General features: G+C 39.7%; 1 protein-coding gene across 4 annotated transcripts in view; it reads left to right on the forward strand.

The window, feature by feature from the left end:
* Nucleotides 1-18,474, forward strand: part of ANO3 (anoctamin 3) — a 233,760-nt gene that overhangs the window by 141,749 nt on the left and 73,537 nt on the right. For 3 of the 4 annotated variants that reach the window (XM_077929690.1, XM_077929694.1, XM_028729269.2), the window contains exon 4: nt 2,472-2,608. In XM_077929690.1, the coding sequence (XP_077785816.1) occupies nt 2,472-2,608 (137 nt within the window). Of the gene's footprint in view, nt 1-2,471; nt 2,609-12,486; nt 12,598-18,474 lie in introns of those variants that run through there. The other variant, XM_077929714.1, reaches the window with a different exon arrangement.

Here is an 18,474-nt window from a genome sequence, read left to right on the forward strand (position 1 = left end):
GCCGTTGGAATTCTATGTGAATTAAGTAATCATTCCAGGGTGTCTTCTTAGAAGACTGGCTTAATGAATGGTCTGAAGATGAAACTTACACGATTCACAAATCTACTCCCAAATAATGTGTGTGTTTGTATATGCACAAGGCTGATTGTAAAGGCAGCTTTCATCTCTGCAGCTTAATCATCACATTTATTAGTCATAAAAAAATTCAAAGCTCGCTAAGGGTGAGGGTGGGGAATTTCAAATCATCTCTAAGAGTGGGATAAGGGTTTCACTTCCCTAAAGATTACATAGTAGTTCAACTGCTTAACAAAACAAGGGCCTAAGAAATATCGGCTTCGATTCAGAGTTCCTAATCGTACGATACTGGGAAAAGAGGAGGTGGGAGATTTTGTGACCCATGAAAAGCTACTGTTGGGATCTGAGGCATCATCTGAAAACAACCCATCAAAATCAATAAGGATTGGTTGTCAACCTCTCTCTCTCTCTCTCTCTCTCTCTCTCTCTCTCTCTCTCTCTCTCTCTCCCTCCCTCCCTCCCTCCCTCCCTCCCCACCCCCAAACTGGGTCTTAAGTTTAGTTTGCTCCAGTTCTACATCAGTTTATGAACAATTTTTAAAGTCTGCATGGAAAAGTATATGCATTCTCTGTGCATTTCTGTCAGTCTTTTCTTCTTCTTCTTTTACAAGCAATTTCCACAGAATAATGCATTTCTGTATATGCACAAATATCCAGGCTGTGTACAAGTAACTCAAAATTTATACGTATTGAGTGCATTCAGCTTTATGTGGTTGGCAACAAATTTAAAAAAAAAATAATGTGGCAAAAAGAGAGCAGGCACTGGGGGGGGGCGCTTTGGCCTTTTAAAAGGTGAGGGGTTTTTGAGGGGGTTGGGTAGTTTTTGTTTTGATTATGTATTTTGTGGTTTTATATTTTGATTTTATTCTGTAAACCGTCCTAAGACCTCAAGGTATAGGGTGGCATATGAATTCTATTATTATTAATAATAATAATAATAAGAATATCACCCACCATTAGACCCAATGTATTTTTACTATACACAATTTTGGCTTTGTGCACTATCCCCAGAATGTAACCCACTGTATACACTTTCCCTTCATACCGGTATATGCTTTTTTTGTACACAAATTTTGGTTGGAGAACTGCACCACAAAATTCAGAAAACTGCAAAATTTGAAAGAGTCGTGTTTCAATCTGCATATTGCTGTAGGGAGTGCAAATTAAGTGTGTAGTGAATGAATTGCACCCCTATCCCTACTTGTTTCTGAGTAATGCTTCTTTTGCACATGTTAGATCTGGCTCTGAAGAGGTTAAATTTGGCTAGATCATGCCTATCATGTTTTCAAACTGTTTTTGAATTGACAAAATCATGATTTTAAAGCAAAAATGTGATCTTTCGCTTCTGCCTTTTGCATATTTACTCAGATGTATTAATGCTGAGTTCAGTGGGATTCACTCCCAAGTAAATATTTGTCTCCCAAATATTTAGCTTTGGAGAAAACTGAAAAACTACCATCCCAGTCACCAAATTTGAAATCAGAGCTGCATTAATTGCAAAATGCCATAATGGAAGATTGCACCCCCATTTTTACCACAATGTACTATTATCTGCATAGGTGTTATTAAAAAAATAATAGTCTCTTGTAGTGAATATTAGAAGAAATGTTAATACTGTAGTAAAACAAACAAAAAACCTGGAGAAATCCTGTGTGAGATATTTTTAGTTTTGTATACATTATTGTAAGCATTGGCAGGCAAAGCACTGCAATAATAGCGAACAAAAAGTGTTGACCGTGCTTTTAGAAAGTGTTTGTAGTACTCTCCCAAAAAAATCAATGTTTGGCTTTGCTCATTGTCTATTACTTTTGTGGCCTGCAAGCACTGTGCTTTGCTGGCAAAGCAAAGCAAAAAACAAAGCAGTTCCTTAAAATTTCTATAGCTATTGAAGATGCTCCCCCATTCTTGGCTTCATTTGATGGCCAGAGCACCTGAGAATTATTCATCTCTGAGTGGAGAATGGAATGTGAATCCTCCAGTTGTTCAGCAGCATTCAGCAGGGAGGGCAAGCAGGGTGGTGGTATGTGCCTGGCTTCCCAGTCTGAGCATATTTGCCATTTTCTGAGAGGGCAAGGGCATGGGGTGAGGCGTGGGTACTCAGTGCAGTGCTAGTACGGCAGCAGAGCCTATCCAATGCTCCTGTTGCCCATGCCACACTGAACTCCCCATGCCTTACCCCTTCCCCTTCTGAAAGCTCTTCAGAACTAAGGAAAGAAAAATTGCTTATAGTAAATTTTGGATTTTTCATTACAAATAGGGCACTGGAAGGTGATGGGAACATGTGACAGAGAAATAAAAGGAGGATCATTATGGGAATTGTTCTTGTACCTTTGCTAGAATGTCTCCATAGTCATATCAAATGAGTCCATCTGTTTTTGGTATTTTTTCCCCTCTCAGACATAGGAAGAGAAAAAGACACATATACAGATGATTCAGAACATGGGAATTATGATTCTCGTACAGATCAGTCTCTGCTTATTAAAAATACGCCTACGAGACAGAAACCAGAGACTCGGACTAAGTCATCATTGAAGGTAATGAATTATAGGATACGGTTCTTGCAATGTATTCTTATTTCTGCTATTGGGGTGGTTTACTTTTAAACATGCATTAGGTAGGTCCATTACAGACAAACGGATTGACCACTGTAATGTAATACTAGACCTATGAGGATGATAAAGTCTAAGAGAAGTCTTCCAAGTATGAAATGTCAGAATAGATTAAATTAAAGAGCTAGGATTAGTCCATGTGATGTTGTCGTGTTCTCACCAGTGCAACAACTGTTTGTTTAGTGTCTTCTCAGTTTAAGATTTTCAGGGCTATTTAATGAAAGGACAGACAGACAGAAGGGACAAGGGTTTTACATGGTACAGATAATCTTGATTTGTTTAGTCAATGACCCATGGCCAGAAGATGTGATGAATTGTACATCACACATATATGAGTCAACTTTGAGGTTACACAGTTTCCTGGTTTGGAAGTAACATGATCTGCTTACCTGAGGCAACCAATTCTTCACCTGTGATATCAATCTGACATAAAATCCATTCCATTAATAAAAGGTCCTCTAAGATAAAGGATCATCTGTATTGTAACAGATAAAATATGGCAAGCTGATATTAAGCACAAGTCCCTAAATGATAACATGCATGGCTGTAGCAATGGATCCTTCCATTTTCAAATACCTTCAATTTATGTATGCAAAGATTGCATGGGGAAAAGTGAATTCATGTCTGTCGGAAGGTTTATGGTGCATTTAGAACCATATGTCAATGGTTGCCATTTGAGGATAGTGTCAAATTTGAAAGTGTGTGAGTGGAACACCCAAATTTCATATGCCTGAAAAACTAGGGAAGGAATTCAGTGTCAAGCTCTTCGGATTATTCTGTCAGCACAAGTATTTATGCTTGCCAGATGGAACCCAGCCCCCTTTCCCCCTCTGTGTGCTGTTCTTGGGGTTCTTCTGAGCCTACAGAGCAGATTTGGGGGAGGAGGAAAGTCCCATTTTGCTATTAGAAGCCCTTCTCTCAGCTGCTAGACCTAGCTTGTCGGATGGTGAGAGGCTTAGCATGTGCTAAGCTATCAGGAGGAAGGGGATAGCTGTGGATGGTGAGAGGACTGAAGTCTCTCCTCTTACCCTCTTTCTCCTGTTTGCCTCTTTGCCATGAATAGTGGTCCCTTACTTCCTGGACCTCATCAGAGTGTGGGCAGGTATCACTGATCTGATTGGCTGCAGGATGATGGGACACATTGCCACCTGCAAAGTTCTCCAGTACAGGGTTAAACTACTTGTGCCTGTGTGGATATTCTCTCTGAAACTGGTTTTTATTCAAAAGTGTGAGTCTGCATTAAAAGTATGCTCAATGGGTAGAGGGGTGACACATCTCCATCCCTTTTGGCCCTATTATTAATTCAAAATTGGTCTTCTGAGTAAGAAAAAGAAACATTTTTTCTTTTACCCCATGAAGCAAAATGTGGCTTGAAAGTGGTGACTTTGCTAACAATAATGGCTTAAGCAGATTCTTCCTTTCAACGAAGATGCTGTGGGCCAGTCTTCAGGAAAACGGAAAAACTTTGGAAGTTTGCTGCCATGGCCTAACCCTAACCCATTGCCTCAGGTTTGAATAAGGAAAGAAAAGGCATGATAATGTCAGGTTTGAGATGGAATGGTTTTATAGAAATCATATAATTGTGACTATATATAATTTGTCCACTTGTAATGCATTTAAAAACCAATGCTATAGACCTGTAACTTTCTGCGCCTTCGGCAGGACAATATTCTTTCTTTAAGATTAATAGTACATTGTGCTTTGTTTAAGCTTGCAATATCACAGATAATTATAATTTTAAATTAAAATATTCTAAATTAAATTTATATATTTGTCAAGAAAAGAAAAGAAAAAGAAAACCCGTGAGGAAAACATATACGTGATTAATTGTCGTATTTAGTTTGTGTCACAAACAGAGGGAAGTTTGTTGTAATCTGTGAGCTTTCTTGACAGACCTTTCAAATGCTTCATTGCAGTTGTAAACCTCTGCCGAAAGGCTGTAACTCCTGCAGCTTGGATTCTTTCAGATGAAAAGTTTCATGAGCTCTGAACGGTGTCTGCATGCTAATGCAAACTATTTAGTTGCTGCCCTCAACAGCAGTGGCCAATTTTCTGTAAAGGGCAGATACCTGGGATTCATTATTCATTGCTGAGTTATTTACCAGTCTTTCTCTTGGGGCCAAATGATGAAGTTCTTAATCCCTTTCATATTGACTTCTGCAGGAAACTTTTCAGCAGTGCGGCAAGCTCAGGGCATTAAAGCTTTTCAAACCTCTTACCCAAAAGATTGGTGTAATTTAAGTTACAGCACTGTAATACTGTGTAAGGATTTCGAGTATAATATCCATGAAAATTGTAAGGGCAGCCAATGAGATAAAGCAACATGACTCCTACATGTTACTTCAAGGAAGCAATGTTGATGCTGTGGTTTTCTGCAGTATTCATAAAGTAGCATACATTTCATTGCTTGCTCTGTGAGTTTCTTTGGCTCTTTAATTTCCCTCACTGCCTAATCATACAGTCATGCCAAGTACCTGTTCCCTGCTGGACACGGTCCCTTCAAAGTCTCCAACAGTTGTACTACCTCACCTTGGGTTCCAGTTACTCACTTCTGTTCACTCACCAAAGGATTCTGCCACTAGCCATGGCGATCTTCCCTCCCTTCCTTTACTGTTAACAGGATCCACTCTTCTAGCCTTCCATATTCCTCTAGTGTTCAGAAATATAAACTGAACCTGTGTAGACTGGGCTTTGGATTTTATTTATTTGATTCCATTTCTGAATTTCTTCCCATAAAATATCTCAAAGCGATTTGACAGTAAAAACACAAACAATTAAAACAATTAAAACACATCCCACGTGTGAAAACCTTTCCATATATGCAAACAAAAAGAACTTCAGGTGTGAAAACCATTTTGAATCCAAAATAGGATAAAGATCTCCTTTAAAGAAGCTTGTTAAAAAAGGATAGTCTCCAATAGGCTTTTGCTACTGACAACCCCTGCAGGTGAATCCAGAATTTACTGATGCAAAAAGTCCTAAATATCAAATGCCAAACACTTGTGATAAACTGCTGAAACTAGAGATTATTTATTGCCAAGAGCAATGTCACAATTCATCATGGCCTATAACGTTTGCAGTTGTCCGATCTTTGACAGACCGCTGCATAATGACTTCTTGGAAGATGTGTTACTGTGTCAGCAGATTTGGGTATGATTTTCCATCACCACGAATTGCTGTGTTAGAATCACCTGTGGGCATGTATGTTTTCAATTTGTTCAACTCAGAGTAAATGGATGCTGGTTACGTAACCTTCAGGGGTGCTAAAGGCACTGGATTAGTATCTCCTAAGAAAAACGTCTGCTGTCCTCTTGTTCAAGTGTGTGAACAAACGTATGGAGTATAACTGGGTTTCTTTTAAAAATGAAGACTTGGTTAAGACTGAACTGTATTTACAGGCATCATTCTTCTCTGCCATTTTTATAGTGGAATTGTGCATTTTATTTTATTTCATTGTTATTCTGTCGGAAACCAGGATTCCTCTTCATTGGGTGATGAAGGGGAGGACTCCAAACCTGAAGGAAAAAGGCACACAGGGACAGATCCAGAACTGCTGCTGTGAGATGAACCTGCAGGGCCAGCCCAAAGATGTGGCACAGCCACTGCCATTCTCTGACTAAGAGAAACCCCAGGTGGACCTCAGGCTCCCCAGCTCCATCACAGTAGCAGATAAGTGCAGAAGGCTGGTGCCCTTTAAGCAGAGTCAAAGAGAAAAACAACTACCAGACTTTTAGAAGACATCTGAAGGCATCCCTGTTTAGGGAAGCTTTTAATGTTTAACAGACCATTGTATTTTAATTTTTTGTTGGAAGCCACCCAGAGTGGCTGGGGAAACCCAGCCAGATGGGCAGGGTATAAATAGTAATATATTATTATTATTATTATTATTATTATTATTATTATTATTATTATTATTATTAGTTTATTATTTTATTTGGCATCTTGCAGTCCAGATACTGCTAACAATCAGACCACACCTGTTGCTACTGCTATATATAGTCTCAATTTCCTCTTGTTCCTTGCTGAAGAAAATTCAGAGCTCTATGTTCCCATAGGCCTTGCCTAGCATCTAGGCTGCCCCCTGCCTCACCTTGTCCTACCCCCCTACATGGGCCTTGCCTTACTGCAGGACACCTTTATCCATTGTTAGGAATAATAATATCCATGGTTACTAGAGATGGGCAAGCTCATATTGGATTTACTTGGAAATTATCTGAATATGTCTTCAAAGAACTGGGAAAGCTAAAATATGATTTTTGAGCCAATTGAAGGATTTGGGGAAATGCACTGGCCGATTCCTAACAGCCCCCTTTCCCACTAGCAACTGTCCTCTGAGGCAGTCTGTCATCCCTCAAAGACTTCTCTTCTTTCACTTACCTCACAAGTGGTAGAAGTGTAAGTGTAACAGTGGTGCACAAGGAGAGGAAAGAAGAGTTTCCCCTACTTCTCACCAAAACATGCTGATTTTAGCAGTGTAGCTGGGCAACTCAAAGTGGTGAACAAGGAGATAGATATGCAGAGCAAGAAGGTAAGGCTGAGTACCCTTTTTTTTCCATGCTCAGAAGAATTTCATTTGGCAGCCCTGTAAACTTGCCTAAGGGTTGAAGTAAGATTTTTGCTAGGCTTCCAAATCCATCTGACACTCTTAACTACTATACTTAACTGACTCTCAAGTGGAGGTTTTTAAGCAGAAGTTGGAGGACCATCTGCCATGGATGCTTTAGTTGAGATTCCTGCATTGCAGGGGGGTGGATTAGATGACTCTCAAGGTCCCTTCCAACTCTGCAATTCTGTGAAATCTAAAAGGAGCTTCTCTTGATCAGTTTAGATTTGTTACATTGGCCAAATAGGGTTATGCTGTGCATATTCTGGTTCAGGATGTCAATCCAAAACATACATTGTGATTTAAACATTTTAGAGCATTATAAGAAAGGAAATAGTGGAATGATATCTAACTAATGTGTCCCATAGGCGCAAAGATTTCTGCTTGTGAATGGAGCTCTCCCCACCACCTTACACCCCCTAAATCTGTTCTGGGGTTCCCTTAACACTCTGGAGCAGATTTGGGAAGGGTGCAGGGTACACACAGGGAGAGGGGAAGTTAGAGTGAACAAGTTCAAATTCTTGTGCTGATGGAATGTGTTAGTTGAATACCACCTACTATTTCTAAAAGGAGGAGAGAAAGTACTATACATTTTTCTGATGTGAAATACTAACAGTGGTATAAAAGTTGGTAAGAAAAGTTTCTTACCACTATTAAGTTCTTCATCTCTTACCTTATTCATCTCTTATTCTTATTCTTTTGAGTCAGACTGAGTAACTTTTCTCCATTAGTCTCCTGAGGCTGGTTACAATCGTCCATTTTCACTTTGCTCATTTCTTTAGATGTTCAAATTAACTAGCGCACTGTGCCTTGAATGCTTTCAACACCCACTGGTTTAAGCGGGATATGAGTCGTCACGTCAGCTAAGTGACTTTAATGCTAAATTGTTCAGCATCTGAAATTGGATTACAGGAAGAAGGAACCAGTTAAGAGGAGAACCACAGGGAGAGGAAAGTCTTTTGATGGAAAACCAATCACCACCAAATGCAATCTGAAAATGCAGCCATAAATAATGTTAATATGGGGAGTAGAATCCTGAACTCAAAGTGAAATGGCACGACTTGATGAATGCCACAAGTTTAACTTCATGTGCACTTCTCATTTATCTGCCACAGTTGTTAAATTACTCACTTGAACAAATTGGAAAATTGCTTTCCCAAGACCTATCAATCATAAATTATTGCTGGACGGTTTGTCATAGTTTAGAAAAAAACAAAACATGTTTTTTGTGTATGTTACAATACTTCAGGAATGTAAGAGTTGTGCAGAAATGAATACTTGCAGGCTAGACTTTGAAGGGGAAATGTAAAGATGGAGCAAGGGAGAAACACTCCTCCCTGGTCCCTACTTATTAATAAAAATTGCCCATGTATAGTGGTGCTTTTATCAATATCCACTGTCAGTATTCCAGTGACCAAGATGGAACAAAAGAACCTGCTTTCATCAGCTTGCACAGAATTCTATGGGTTTCTGTTCTGGCCTTGCATAGCAGTTGTGTAAACTGTGCATACCTTCCTGTGCATCAACACTTGGCAACACACAACATCAACTGTGCATCAACCCTTGGCAGGAAAGTGTCGTGAATTCTACTCATATTGATCCAGAACAGATTTCAACGTATAGTTAGTAGGAAAAAAATTAAACACGTTGCAGGATTTCAAAAAACAAAAACAAAAAACAAACAAACAAACCAGAACAGAGGCAATTAATATTTCATCCAGCAGAGCTTTCCTGCTACTTGGTCACAGATCCAATACATTCAGGATTGGCACTGTCCTTAAGAAATCCAGTTGCAGCAGACTTAACTTTACCTTACAATAATTTATAATAAGACTACAACCTTAACACTAAGCATACTTTATACAGAACACCACAACAGAAGGAAAAAGAGATAGAAAGTGAAGCCCAGGCTCCTTCTGGCCTTATTATTATAGTCAGCTTGACCTTGACAGAAAGAGATAACAGAACCAGTTTAAGCCGGCTGTACTCAGCTTCTCTGAAGGAATAACCCAAACACCAAGAACCTTCTGCTTGTTTCTAGAATAGAAACTTAGGTGTCAGATAGAAATTTCCAGCTTGCACCAGTTTCTTTCACAGAGAAAAGCTTCCAGAACCCTCTTGAATTAATTAGAATTCTACACATCAGATCAATACTTTCTGTACCAAGAAATGCAAACTGACAGAAAGGCCTCTTCATCTGTCCCATCCACATCTACCCCAAAACCACTGTTTGTTGGTAGTAGCCAAGAATAGCAGTGTATGGGCTCCACAATAGAGCACTCCTTTTTGCTTGTTGATTCTTCTACAAAAAATCTCTTTAAAGGCAAAGTTCACAGAAAAACAAAGGAACATATTAGAAATGTGGAAGTGTAAATACTTAATAGTTGCCTTAAGAAGAGCATAGGGTAGATTCAAGCTTAGGCTGAATGCAGAAGAACGAATGATGATCCCAGGATCTAGGAAAATACAAGCAAGCACCTCATGAATTTAGAGAAGGGAGTGGAAGAGCTCAAAGGAGGGGGGTGGAGAGAAGGTGTGCAGTTCTGGAGTATTGAGAAGCAGGATGGGGTTTCTTGTGTTCAGGCAGTCACAGACTTGGGTGCTGGAGATATTACAAATGAAAGAGGTGTGCTTTCTAGGCTCAAATAAAAAAGAGAGTTGTCTTTGACAAGATCAAGACAGAATGTGGGTATTGTGTCCATGTCTGTCCACTTGTGTTTATATCTATGAACAAAGTGGTTTACTACCAGTATTTTTACTTCTACTTATGGACATAATGCTAGACTTAATAGAGCAGCTAGCTGGCCAAAAAAACCTGATATCATGTTATCCCATCAGTGGAACAGAAGCAAAATTGTTTCATTTGAGCTTCAAAGACTCCTACGTTTTGCTTTTGGAAAGTCAAACCAGTGTAGGAACTGATCACGTCCTGAACCCTGTTGTTAATCAGTTTGCTTTCAGAGCTGAATTACTAAGACTAATGTTTCTCTGAGCAGAATAGCTAGAATATGTTCCTTTGTCATAGCCTTGAAATGCAATTATCAGTGGGCTTGTACGGTTTTCACTTGCAAATTTCTGTTAATGACATTATCATTGGTTGATGATCTAGCTGAATATGGGACATCAGCTATTCATGTATTTATCACTTGTTCTTTAATCAGGACTTTTGCAATTTTTATTTAAACAACCAGGCAATTTTGAAAATGTGCAGGTATTTTAATGGTCTGTTTTTCAGAGCCATTGTTAAACATGCACACTGGTAAATCTCCAGGGACCCTCATCACCAGATTTGAACCTCAGCAATTAAAATAATTTACTAAAATAAATGAGTGGACTGGTTATGCACTCTGTTCCTGTTTTGCCAACCAGACCCACTTCCATACTGGCTGAAGTAGCACCTTCAGTTCCTCCTATGGAAAGAGGTTGGACTGCCAAAAAAAGCTATCTGACAAAGGTGAAATGGCAAGAGGGAAGGGGATTTAGCCTACTATGATAACAGGGACTAAATTCAGAGGCATGATGGGCTGGAGATTCCTGTTTTAAGTGGCCTGATTTTCAGAGTATCTGACTTTAGCCATCCTAGTGATAGTCTATCTTTCTTCAGAAGCCCAAATCTGGTTTTTGAGGTTTAGCTTTAACATGATAGACTTCTCATGTAAAAAAAGATACAGAAACAAAATAATTCCCTTGCTATAACTAACCAGTGACCATCTAGTTTAGCACTACAACTGTGGCCAGAGCCTGGGTTGATGTTGGGGCCCTCACTGTTGCATAGAGATGTCCAGTCTCAAAGAGGGAATGTCTGGTTTCTCCCTCTTTCCAATTCTCTATGTTTCCCCATCCATGTATGTAACGTGAGCATTAGTTGCAGGTGCACTGTATTCAAATCTCCCCCCCCCCAATCACAATTAAAGGCATCAATCATTTCAAGCTGCGTATGAAAGTTGACTCCTCCTCCAACCCAGAAATAAATCATTGGTATACTCTGAAGGCAGTAAGCTGACCCAACTTTCCACACGTGCTGGAACCATTCTATCATCCCTACTGGTTCCATTCTATGAAAATGGCAAGAAGTCAAAATAAGTTCATAATCACCAAAATAAGGAGCCTGGACTTGCAAAACTCTCTACATCTGTTTATAGGGTGTTATAACCTGTGCACTACTGTACCCTGTCATGCTATTCCAAGCCCACAAAGCTGCCACCATCTTCTACTAACCATTATCTTTAGCTGGGCTCTTTCATTTAGGATGTTGGTTTTATTCTGTGGATGGGGAGAACACTTGGTTTGCATCTCAGCTAGTGTGGTCCTAAAAATGAGACTACCCACATTCCGAAAGGTTGCTTTCCCCATAGTTCTCCACTTTTCAACTTTCCTTCAAAGCAGAGTGAGCACAGAGTAGCCTAAGGAGAACACGCTCACCAGTTAAAAGTGCTTGACAATATTATTTTTTCTCTCTCTCTCTTTGTGTGTGGATATTTTATAGCTATTGCTTAAATGATCAGTAGATCAAACTGCTTTAATAATTGATTCAAAAGCATATTAAAGTACATTAGTAGCAAATTACTTTCAGAATGGTTAGTAAGAACCCTATTAAAATAAAACAGATCTTGTTGAAGCAAATGACTATGCTAATGGGTTTAAGGTACCGTGGACAAGTTATAAATCGCCGTGTAACTATGAAGCTGATACAAGGCTTTAAACGGCATTGTGGAAAATGAAATGTTCACTGTTTCAGGGAAGGATATCAAAATCTATGCAGAAAGGCTTTGAGTCTTGTGGTTCTTTAAATATTGGTGCTGATGATGAGTGAATATTGCATTTAGAGTTTGGTCACGCAGGGTTCTTTTTTTCCTTTTCCTTTTTGACAAAGCAAAACTCCTACACAAACCACTGGGAACGTTGCCTCAGTGTGGACTGTTGAATCAAGCTCCTTTCTGTTTCCAATATTAAGTAATGTGTGAGTGAATATCAAGGTGGTGAATCAAGCCTACCCGAGGAAAGCCTGGGGGCATGATGACTTAAGATAATAATGGGTTGTCTTTGGACACTCATTGTATAATAGAACTATGTGCTCAAATTTAAGAAACCTCCGAGGGGTTCTTTTTATGAATCCCGCTGGAGCAATTTCACATTACCAAGAAGGTTGAGACAGCAACAGTTCTATAAAGTTGTAGCAGTGAGAGGCTCTCTCCAGCATTCTGAAATCTTTATGAAGGCTACAGAGAAGCAGCTCCATGGAAAAGGCTACACTGACGAAGACCTTCTACCTTCAAATGCTGCTCTCTCACTTTCAAGCATGGACAAAAAGGTAACATACATAATTTAGTGTTTCTGTTTTAGGGCAAGATAATTCCTAGTTAAAGGGAAATGTAGTATCTGAGCTGCTGCTTGTTCGGCAGCTGAGTAACTTCTCTGTTGAATATGATTTGCATCTCTGTTTAAACGTCTGATCAAAAACAACTCTGAAATATTGTCTAAGTAACTGTATTAACACTGGCAATTTAAGGGTCAATGTAACTATAATCTCGCTCCTTTAAATTCTCCGTGGGTGTCCGCATTGACTTCAGAGAAACTGAAGGACTGCACCTTGTGTAATTTGAGAAAAGACTTACTGGTTTGCTAGCACAGAGTTGTGTTGCATGGTTTGCCGGCTTTTTGTTTTTCTCATTGCCTACCCAAGATTATGCAAAGTTTGTTCATCATGCAGTGAGCCATCATTTTTTGTTTGCAATTCATTTTTAGGCATCCTCGGGGTCAAATAGTTTTCTAGTACAAGAGAAGCGGTTAACATTACAAATGACCAGGCAAAGCTCAACTGTATTACGGAGAGGGTAGTGTCTGAAACAAGGAGTAATATGGTAACTGAAGTAAAGATGGTGAAGTTTTTACATATGCTGGAAGGCACTCAGAGTGGCTGGGGCAGCCCCGTCAAAAGGGAGGGGTACAAATAATAGAATTGTTGTTGTTTGTTCATTTGATCAAATGAGTCAGATTTTCAATCATGTTTCCTGCTCTGCATTTTATGAAGCTGTCTGGATATTTATTATAAAAGAAATGTTTCTCTGTGGGAGATTAGAATCTTACACTCAGTTCTAGTGAACTTGGTAACAGGTGTTAACCTAGAAAAAGGGGGGGAAACACTCTATTCAAACCACAGTTCAAGAATATTTTGGACTTTATCTACAGTTTATCATATGCTGAAAATCTAGCCCGGAAAATGTGCATTGATTTATATATAATGGTGAGTCTTAACAAGCAGACAGATGGTTCCATCTTGTCACTTCTAGTTGTTTTGTCAGTGTCATATGCTAAAACAGCATCCAGCACTTGACAAAGTATAGTACCACCATATAGCTATGCTCCACTTGCTACGTGTGGTACTCAAGACCTCTGTGCTTTTTGCCAGAATTTTTCAGCATAGCTTCACACTAATACAACTAGCATGAGGCATTATCCTATTTCCAAGGTAACAAGCCTTACTGAAGCAAAGTCAATAGTGAATTAACTGGGAATTTGAGATTTACAGCTGAAAATGCCCGTTCTTTTGGAAGCAATTTAAGATAACAGCAGAGAGCATTGTGGTTTGGTGCCACAAAAGAGGTGAAAGAGAAAGAAAGGCAGAGATAAAGTTATAATCAGCTGGATAGCTACATGGTATTTTATTATAGGACTTCAAGGAAAACATATGTCACCCCCTTGAATCCAGTGTTTACAAATGTTCTGCAGAAGATGAGCTTTACAATTACTTGATGAACTTTAAAGTTACTGATACAGCCAATTTGGTGCTGTGCAGATGATGATAGGCTAAAACTCCCATTCAATACCAGCCAGCATGGCCAATGATCAGGGATGATGGGAGTTGTAGTCCATCAACATATGTCAGGCACCATGTTGCCAATAGTCTGGATATTAGAATTTAAAATACTAGCCTGGAGTTGGCTCCATTGCCCTCAATAGTTGTGCAACAGCTGTGACAATTGCAGCAGGAGGCTTGATCTCTTTTCTCTCTTTCTCAAAAAGATAAATTTGAAACATTTGCTAGACCCATACCTTTGTCAATTACCAGGCAGGTGCGCCAGCCCCAAGTGCTGACTTGTACCTGCAGCTTTTGAAAGCAGCCCAATCTGTTTCAGAGCCAGTCTAGTTATTCGTGACCGAATTAGATTCTGGGGGGAAGAGCATGGTTTCCCCAGAAACACTTGGGTGTGGGACATGTCACTTTCCACCAAGGACCTCTTTAGGATTCTTGGTCAGTAGTGGGCTTCCATCACCTCCCACAGATTTTGGAGATTCAGAGTCTTCTCTCTGGGAGAGAAAGCACTCTCCATTGACATGCATAGGTATAAAGAGGTGAAAATGTCACACATAAATTGTTACCCAAAGGATCATTGACAGAGGGTGGGCTTCTGCTCCCTCTGTGGATCTGGAGGGATGCAATAGAGAAAACAGAAGAAGGCATAGATTAAATGGAAAACCGTTTTCAGTCCCTCACCACACCGTATCTGGGGATTGTTTACCATGGGAAAATAATTCACTGTGAATAAAAGCTAGACCTGTCCATCAAGACAAAAAAAACTCCCTCATCTATTAAGCTCTGGGAATTTTCCAAGTCAGCTTCATTTTGTTTCGGGGGGGTACAATTTTGTGTGCATTTTTTGTGCACTTTTTGAACAGGAGCTTTTGAGCTTTTCAGAAGGTTAAAGAGCACCTGATCAGACTCAATACACCTTATTAATGGTTCAATCTGACTTAGGAATACGAGGACCTTTCCCAAATCACTCCAACTTACCCAGAGTTGATGCATACCCTTGCCAATTACATAGCAACACTTTTAGATTTGCAGTATGTTAGGTATTTGCCTTGTAAGTATACCAAATATTGAGATAAATGTGTGGAATATTGCCTCATGGTCTTGTCGTAATCAGAATATGGACCTTTTTCCAAGACCAAGTTCAAAGATAAATAGTACATGGTTTTGAGGGTGATCTTTGTTCAGCCCGTGCTCAAATGTTTCCAAGATTCACAGTCCATTTTATCATTAGTATAGTAAAATGGCATAGTTTGCTGTCATGTGCAAAGAATAGATTAGAAAATTCACTACTTGCCAGTCTCCTAGTTCTAAATGACCCATGAACTGAATAAAAAACTGCAATCAGCATCATAAAGCAGAAATGCTCAGCTCCTGAAACAAGTAAAGTAATGAGAATGAAGAGAATATGGGCAGAATGTATCTATATCTATCTGTCTCTTTCTCTGGCGTGGCAGGAGAAAATAGCAAGTTTGGTGGGAAGATTCAAGAAACATTTAAAGATTATAGTATAGTATAAACACATTTATTTGCAGATATCTTTTCAAAATGAAAGCAGGAGTATAAAGTGATTCTGAGGACTATCCTAGTTGTTTTTCAATGTATTTATAAATAATACATTTGATGCAGCACAAGCAATTTTTTATTTTGAAAGTGTGGCCCAGATAAAAGTTTGAGAACCACTGAGCTAGAGGCTGCAGAGGTTTCCTTAGTACCAAATCAATTCACCAATCATCCATTGTTCTGCAGAAAACACTCACAAAACACGGGATCAGATCCTGAAGCATGACAGGCAAACATATTCCTAAACAACTCTTTTGACACCATGCTCTATATGATTTTCCTCCTAAATTGATGGTCTACCAAAGATTAACATATTTATTCATCTCATTGCTGAGCCATGACAAGCAGTATGCCACACATCTGTTTTCAGCAACTCGGGATTAGTTAGGCCAGAGGGTCCTGTACCTATGGATTTAGAAATTAAGCATGATTTAGAATATCGCCTTCAGTCTGGGACACTGCAGACAGCAGTGCGAAGTCTGAAGTCAGTTTGTAGAGACTTTGATTAATCGCCCAGGTGGCAATATCTGTCCATCCTTTGTTTCAAATTAGTGCCTTGCATGAAACTTACAAATTACTTGCCTGGCTGCTGTCCAACCAGTGATGTCTTAGCATAGCTAAAATATACCAGGAAAATGGATTTAATGTTGCATTTGATTACATGGTAGTACAGGCTAAAAGGCTATCTGAGAACACCAGTTGCAGATTCTGTTATTGAGTTCATTATCACATATAACAGGAATGCTGGTATTTCGATCAATAAGTTATAATAAAGAGAACCTCAGCAACATAGGTCTTCTATGTTGGGTTAGGGTTAGAGGGTTAGAGTAGGGTCACATATGTCCACAGCCCTTAGCCTTAACACCGGCTCACCACAGGGTTGTGTGTTGAGTCCCCTGCTCTATGCTCTCTATACGTATGACTGTACAGCCATCTATTCCAGCAACAAAATCATCAAGTTTGCTGATGACACTACGGTGGTAGGGCTCATTTCAGGAGGGGATGAGTCCGCCTATCGGGACGAGGTGGAGCGGCTCTGTGTTTGGTGTGGAGAGAACAATCTGGCTCTTAATACGGCTAAGACCAAGGAATTGGTGGTGGATTACAGGAAAAAAAAGGCGGACATTCAGCCCTTGTATATCAACGGGGAACGGGTGGAGAGGGTGGCGGAATTCAGGTTTTTGGGAGTAACTATTGATCAGGGCATGACTTGGAGCGCAAATACCACTGCTCTGGTGAAGAAGGCCCAGCAGAGAATTTATTTCCTCAGACTTTTGAAGAAGAACAATCTGAGTGAGAGACTGCTGGTGTCCTTCTACCGAGGCTCCATAGAGAGCATTCTTACATACTGTATTTGTGCTTGGTTCTCCAGTTGTACAGCTAGGGAGAGGAAGGTGCTCCAGAAGGTCATAACCACAGCCCAAAGGATTATTGGTCATCCTCTCCCATCTTTGGAAGAACTGTACGGTTCCCGTTGTCTTAGGAAAGCAAACAACATCCTGCAGGATTCATCTCACCCGGGACACAGTCTGTTTGCACTACTGCCTTCTGGCAGGAGATATAGAAACATCAAGTCAAGGACAAATAGACTGAAAAACAGTTTCTATCCAAGAGCTGTGGCCTTTTTGAATGCTGTAACTCGATAGTGTGACCTGGGAGTTTGATGGGTGTTGGTGTGGGTGTGGCTGGAATGTGGTTTGTTTGGTTGTTGTTGTTGTTTTGCTTTTGTTGTTTTTAAGGGATGGCATCCAATTTCGTTGCACTTGTGCAATGTTGCACTTGTGTAATGACAATAAAGAATCTATTCTATTCTATTCTATTCTAATGCTGCAACCACCCTGCCACTTGCTATTTTTCCTCCCTATCTGACATGAAGCATATCCAAGAAAGTCCACTTGATCAATAAAGAGCCAAAGGCATATCAAAGCTGTAGGAATCTTATCTACGAAGTGGACCTTTGATATATTGGTCATTTTTTCTTTCATTCTTTTACTATGCATTGGATGTAACTTTTCTATTAGGATTAATGTTCAGTCAGGAGTGTGGAACAAAAAAGGATTGATTTTTATAACAGCAATGATATTGCTCTTACCTCTTACAAAAAGAATAGGAATTCTGCAAATGTCATGCTAGTTCAGGTGGTGTGTACATTTTACTATATTCAATACCTTTTGTTAGCAAGTGTTCTGCAGTGTTGACATTTTGGAAGCCAAATAAAGGCCTTTCCCAATGACTAAATACATTGCTTTCCCCTTAATGTAACACTTGTGCTACCTTGATTCAGCATCAGCCATACAATATCTCACCCTCAACTAACAGCCAGGAATAACTGGGTTGCAAGAATAGTGTATATTATGATGCACTTAAAAGGGTGGGGGAGAGATGTGTGGTACAATGCTGGAGAAGGGCATCTTTAAGAATGAAAAGAAGGAAATTTACAAAAAGAAAAAGATAGAAGAAGAAGAGGTTCGCATAACAGAGGTGGTTCGCTGTGAGAAAGAGTTGACAGCTGTGCTATTTGAGGCTGTCATGGTCTTCTGTTCCAAATAACCTCTAACCCAATCAAATTAAAATTTTCTGTACTGCAAAGAAACGCCTTACAATGCATCGGAGGGACTAAAGAGATCTACAAAGATACTATGCAGTACAGTGGTACCTCGGGTTAAGTACTTAATTCGTTCCGGAGGTCCGTTCTTAACCTGAAACTGTTCTTAACCTGAAGCACCATTTTAGCTAATGGGGCCTCCCACTGCTGCCATGCCGCCGCCACACGATTTCTGTTCTCATCCTGAGGTAAAGTTCTTAACCCGAGGT

This window comes from Podarcis muralis, chromosome 1 (genome assembly GCF_964188315.1).
Source record: "Podarcis muralis chromosome 1, rPodMur119.hap1.1, whole genome shotgun sequence".
In the NCBI taxonomy this organism is placed as follows: Eukaryota; Metazoa; Chordata; class Lepidosauria; order Squamata; family Lacertidae; genus Podarcis; species Podarcis muralis.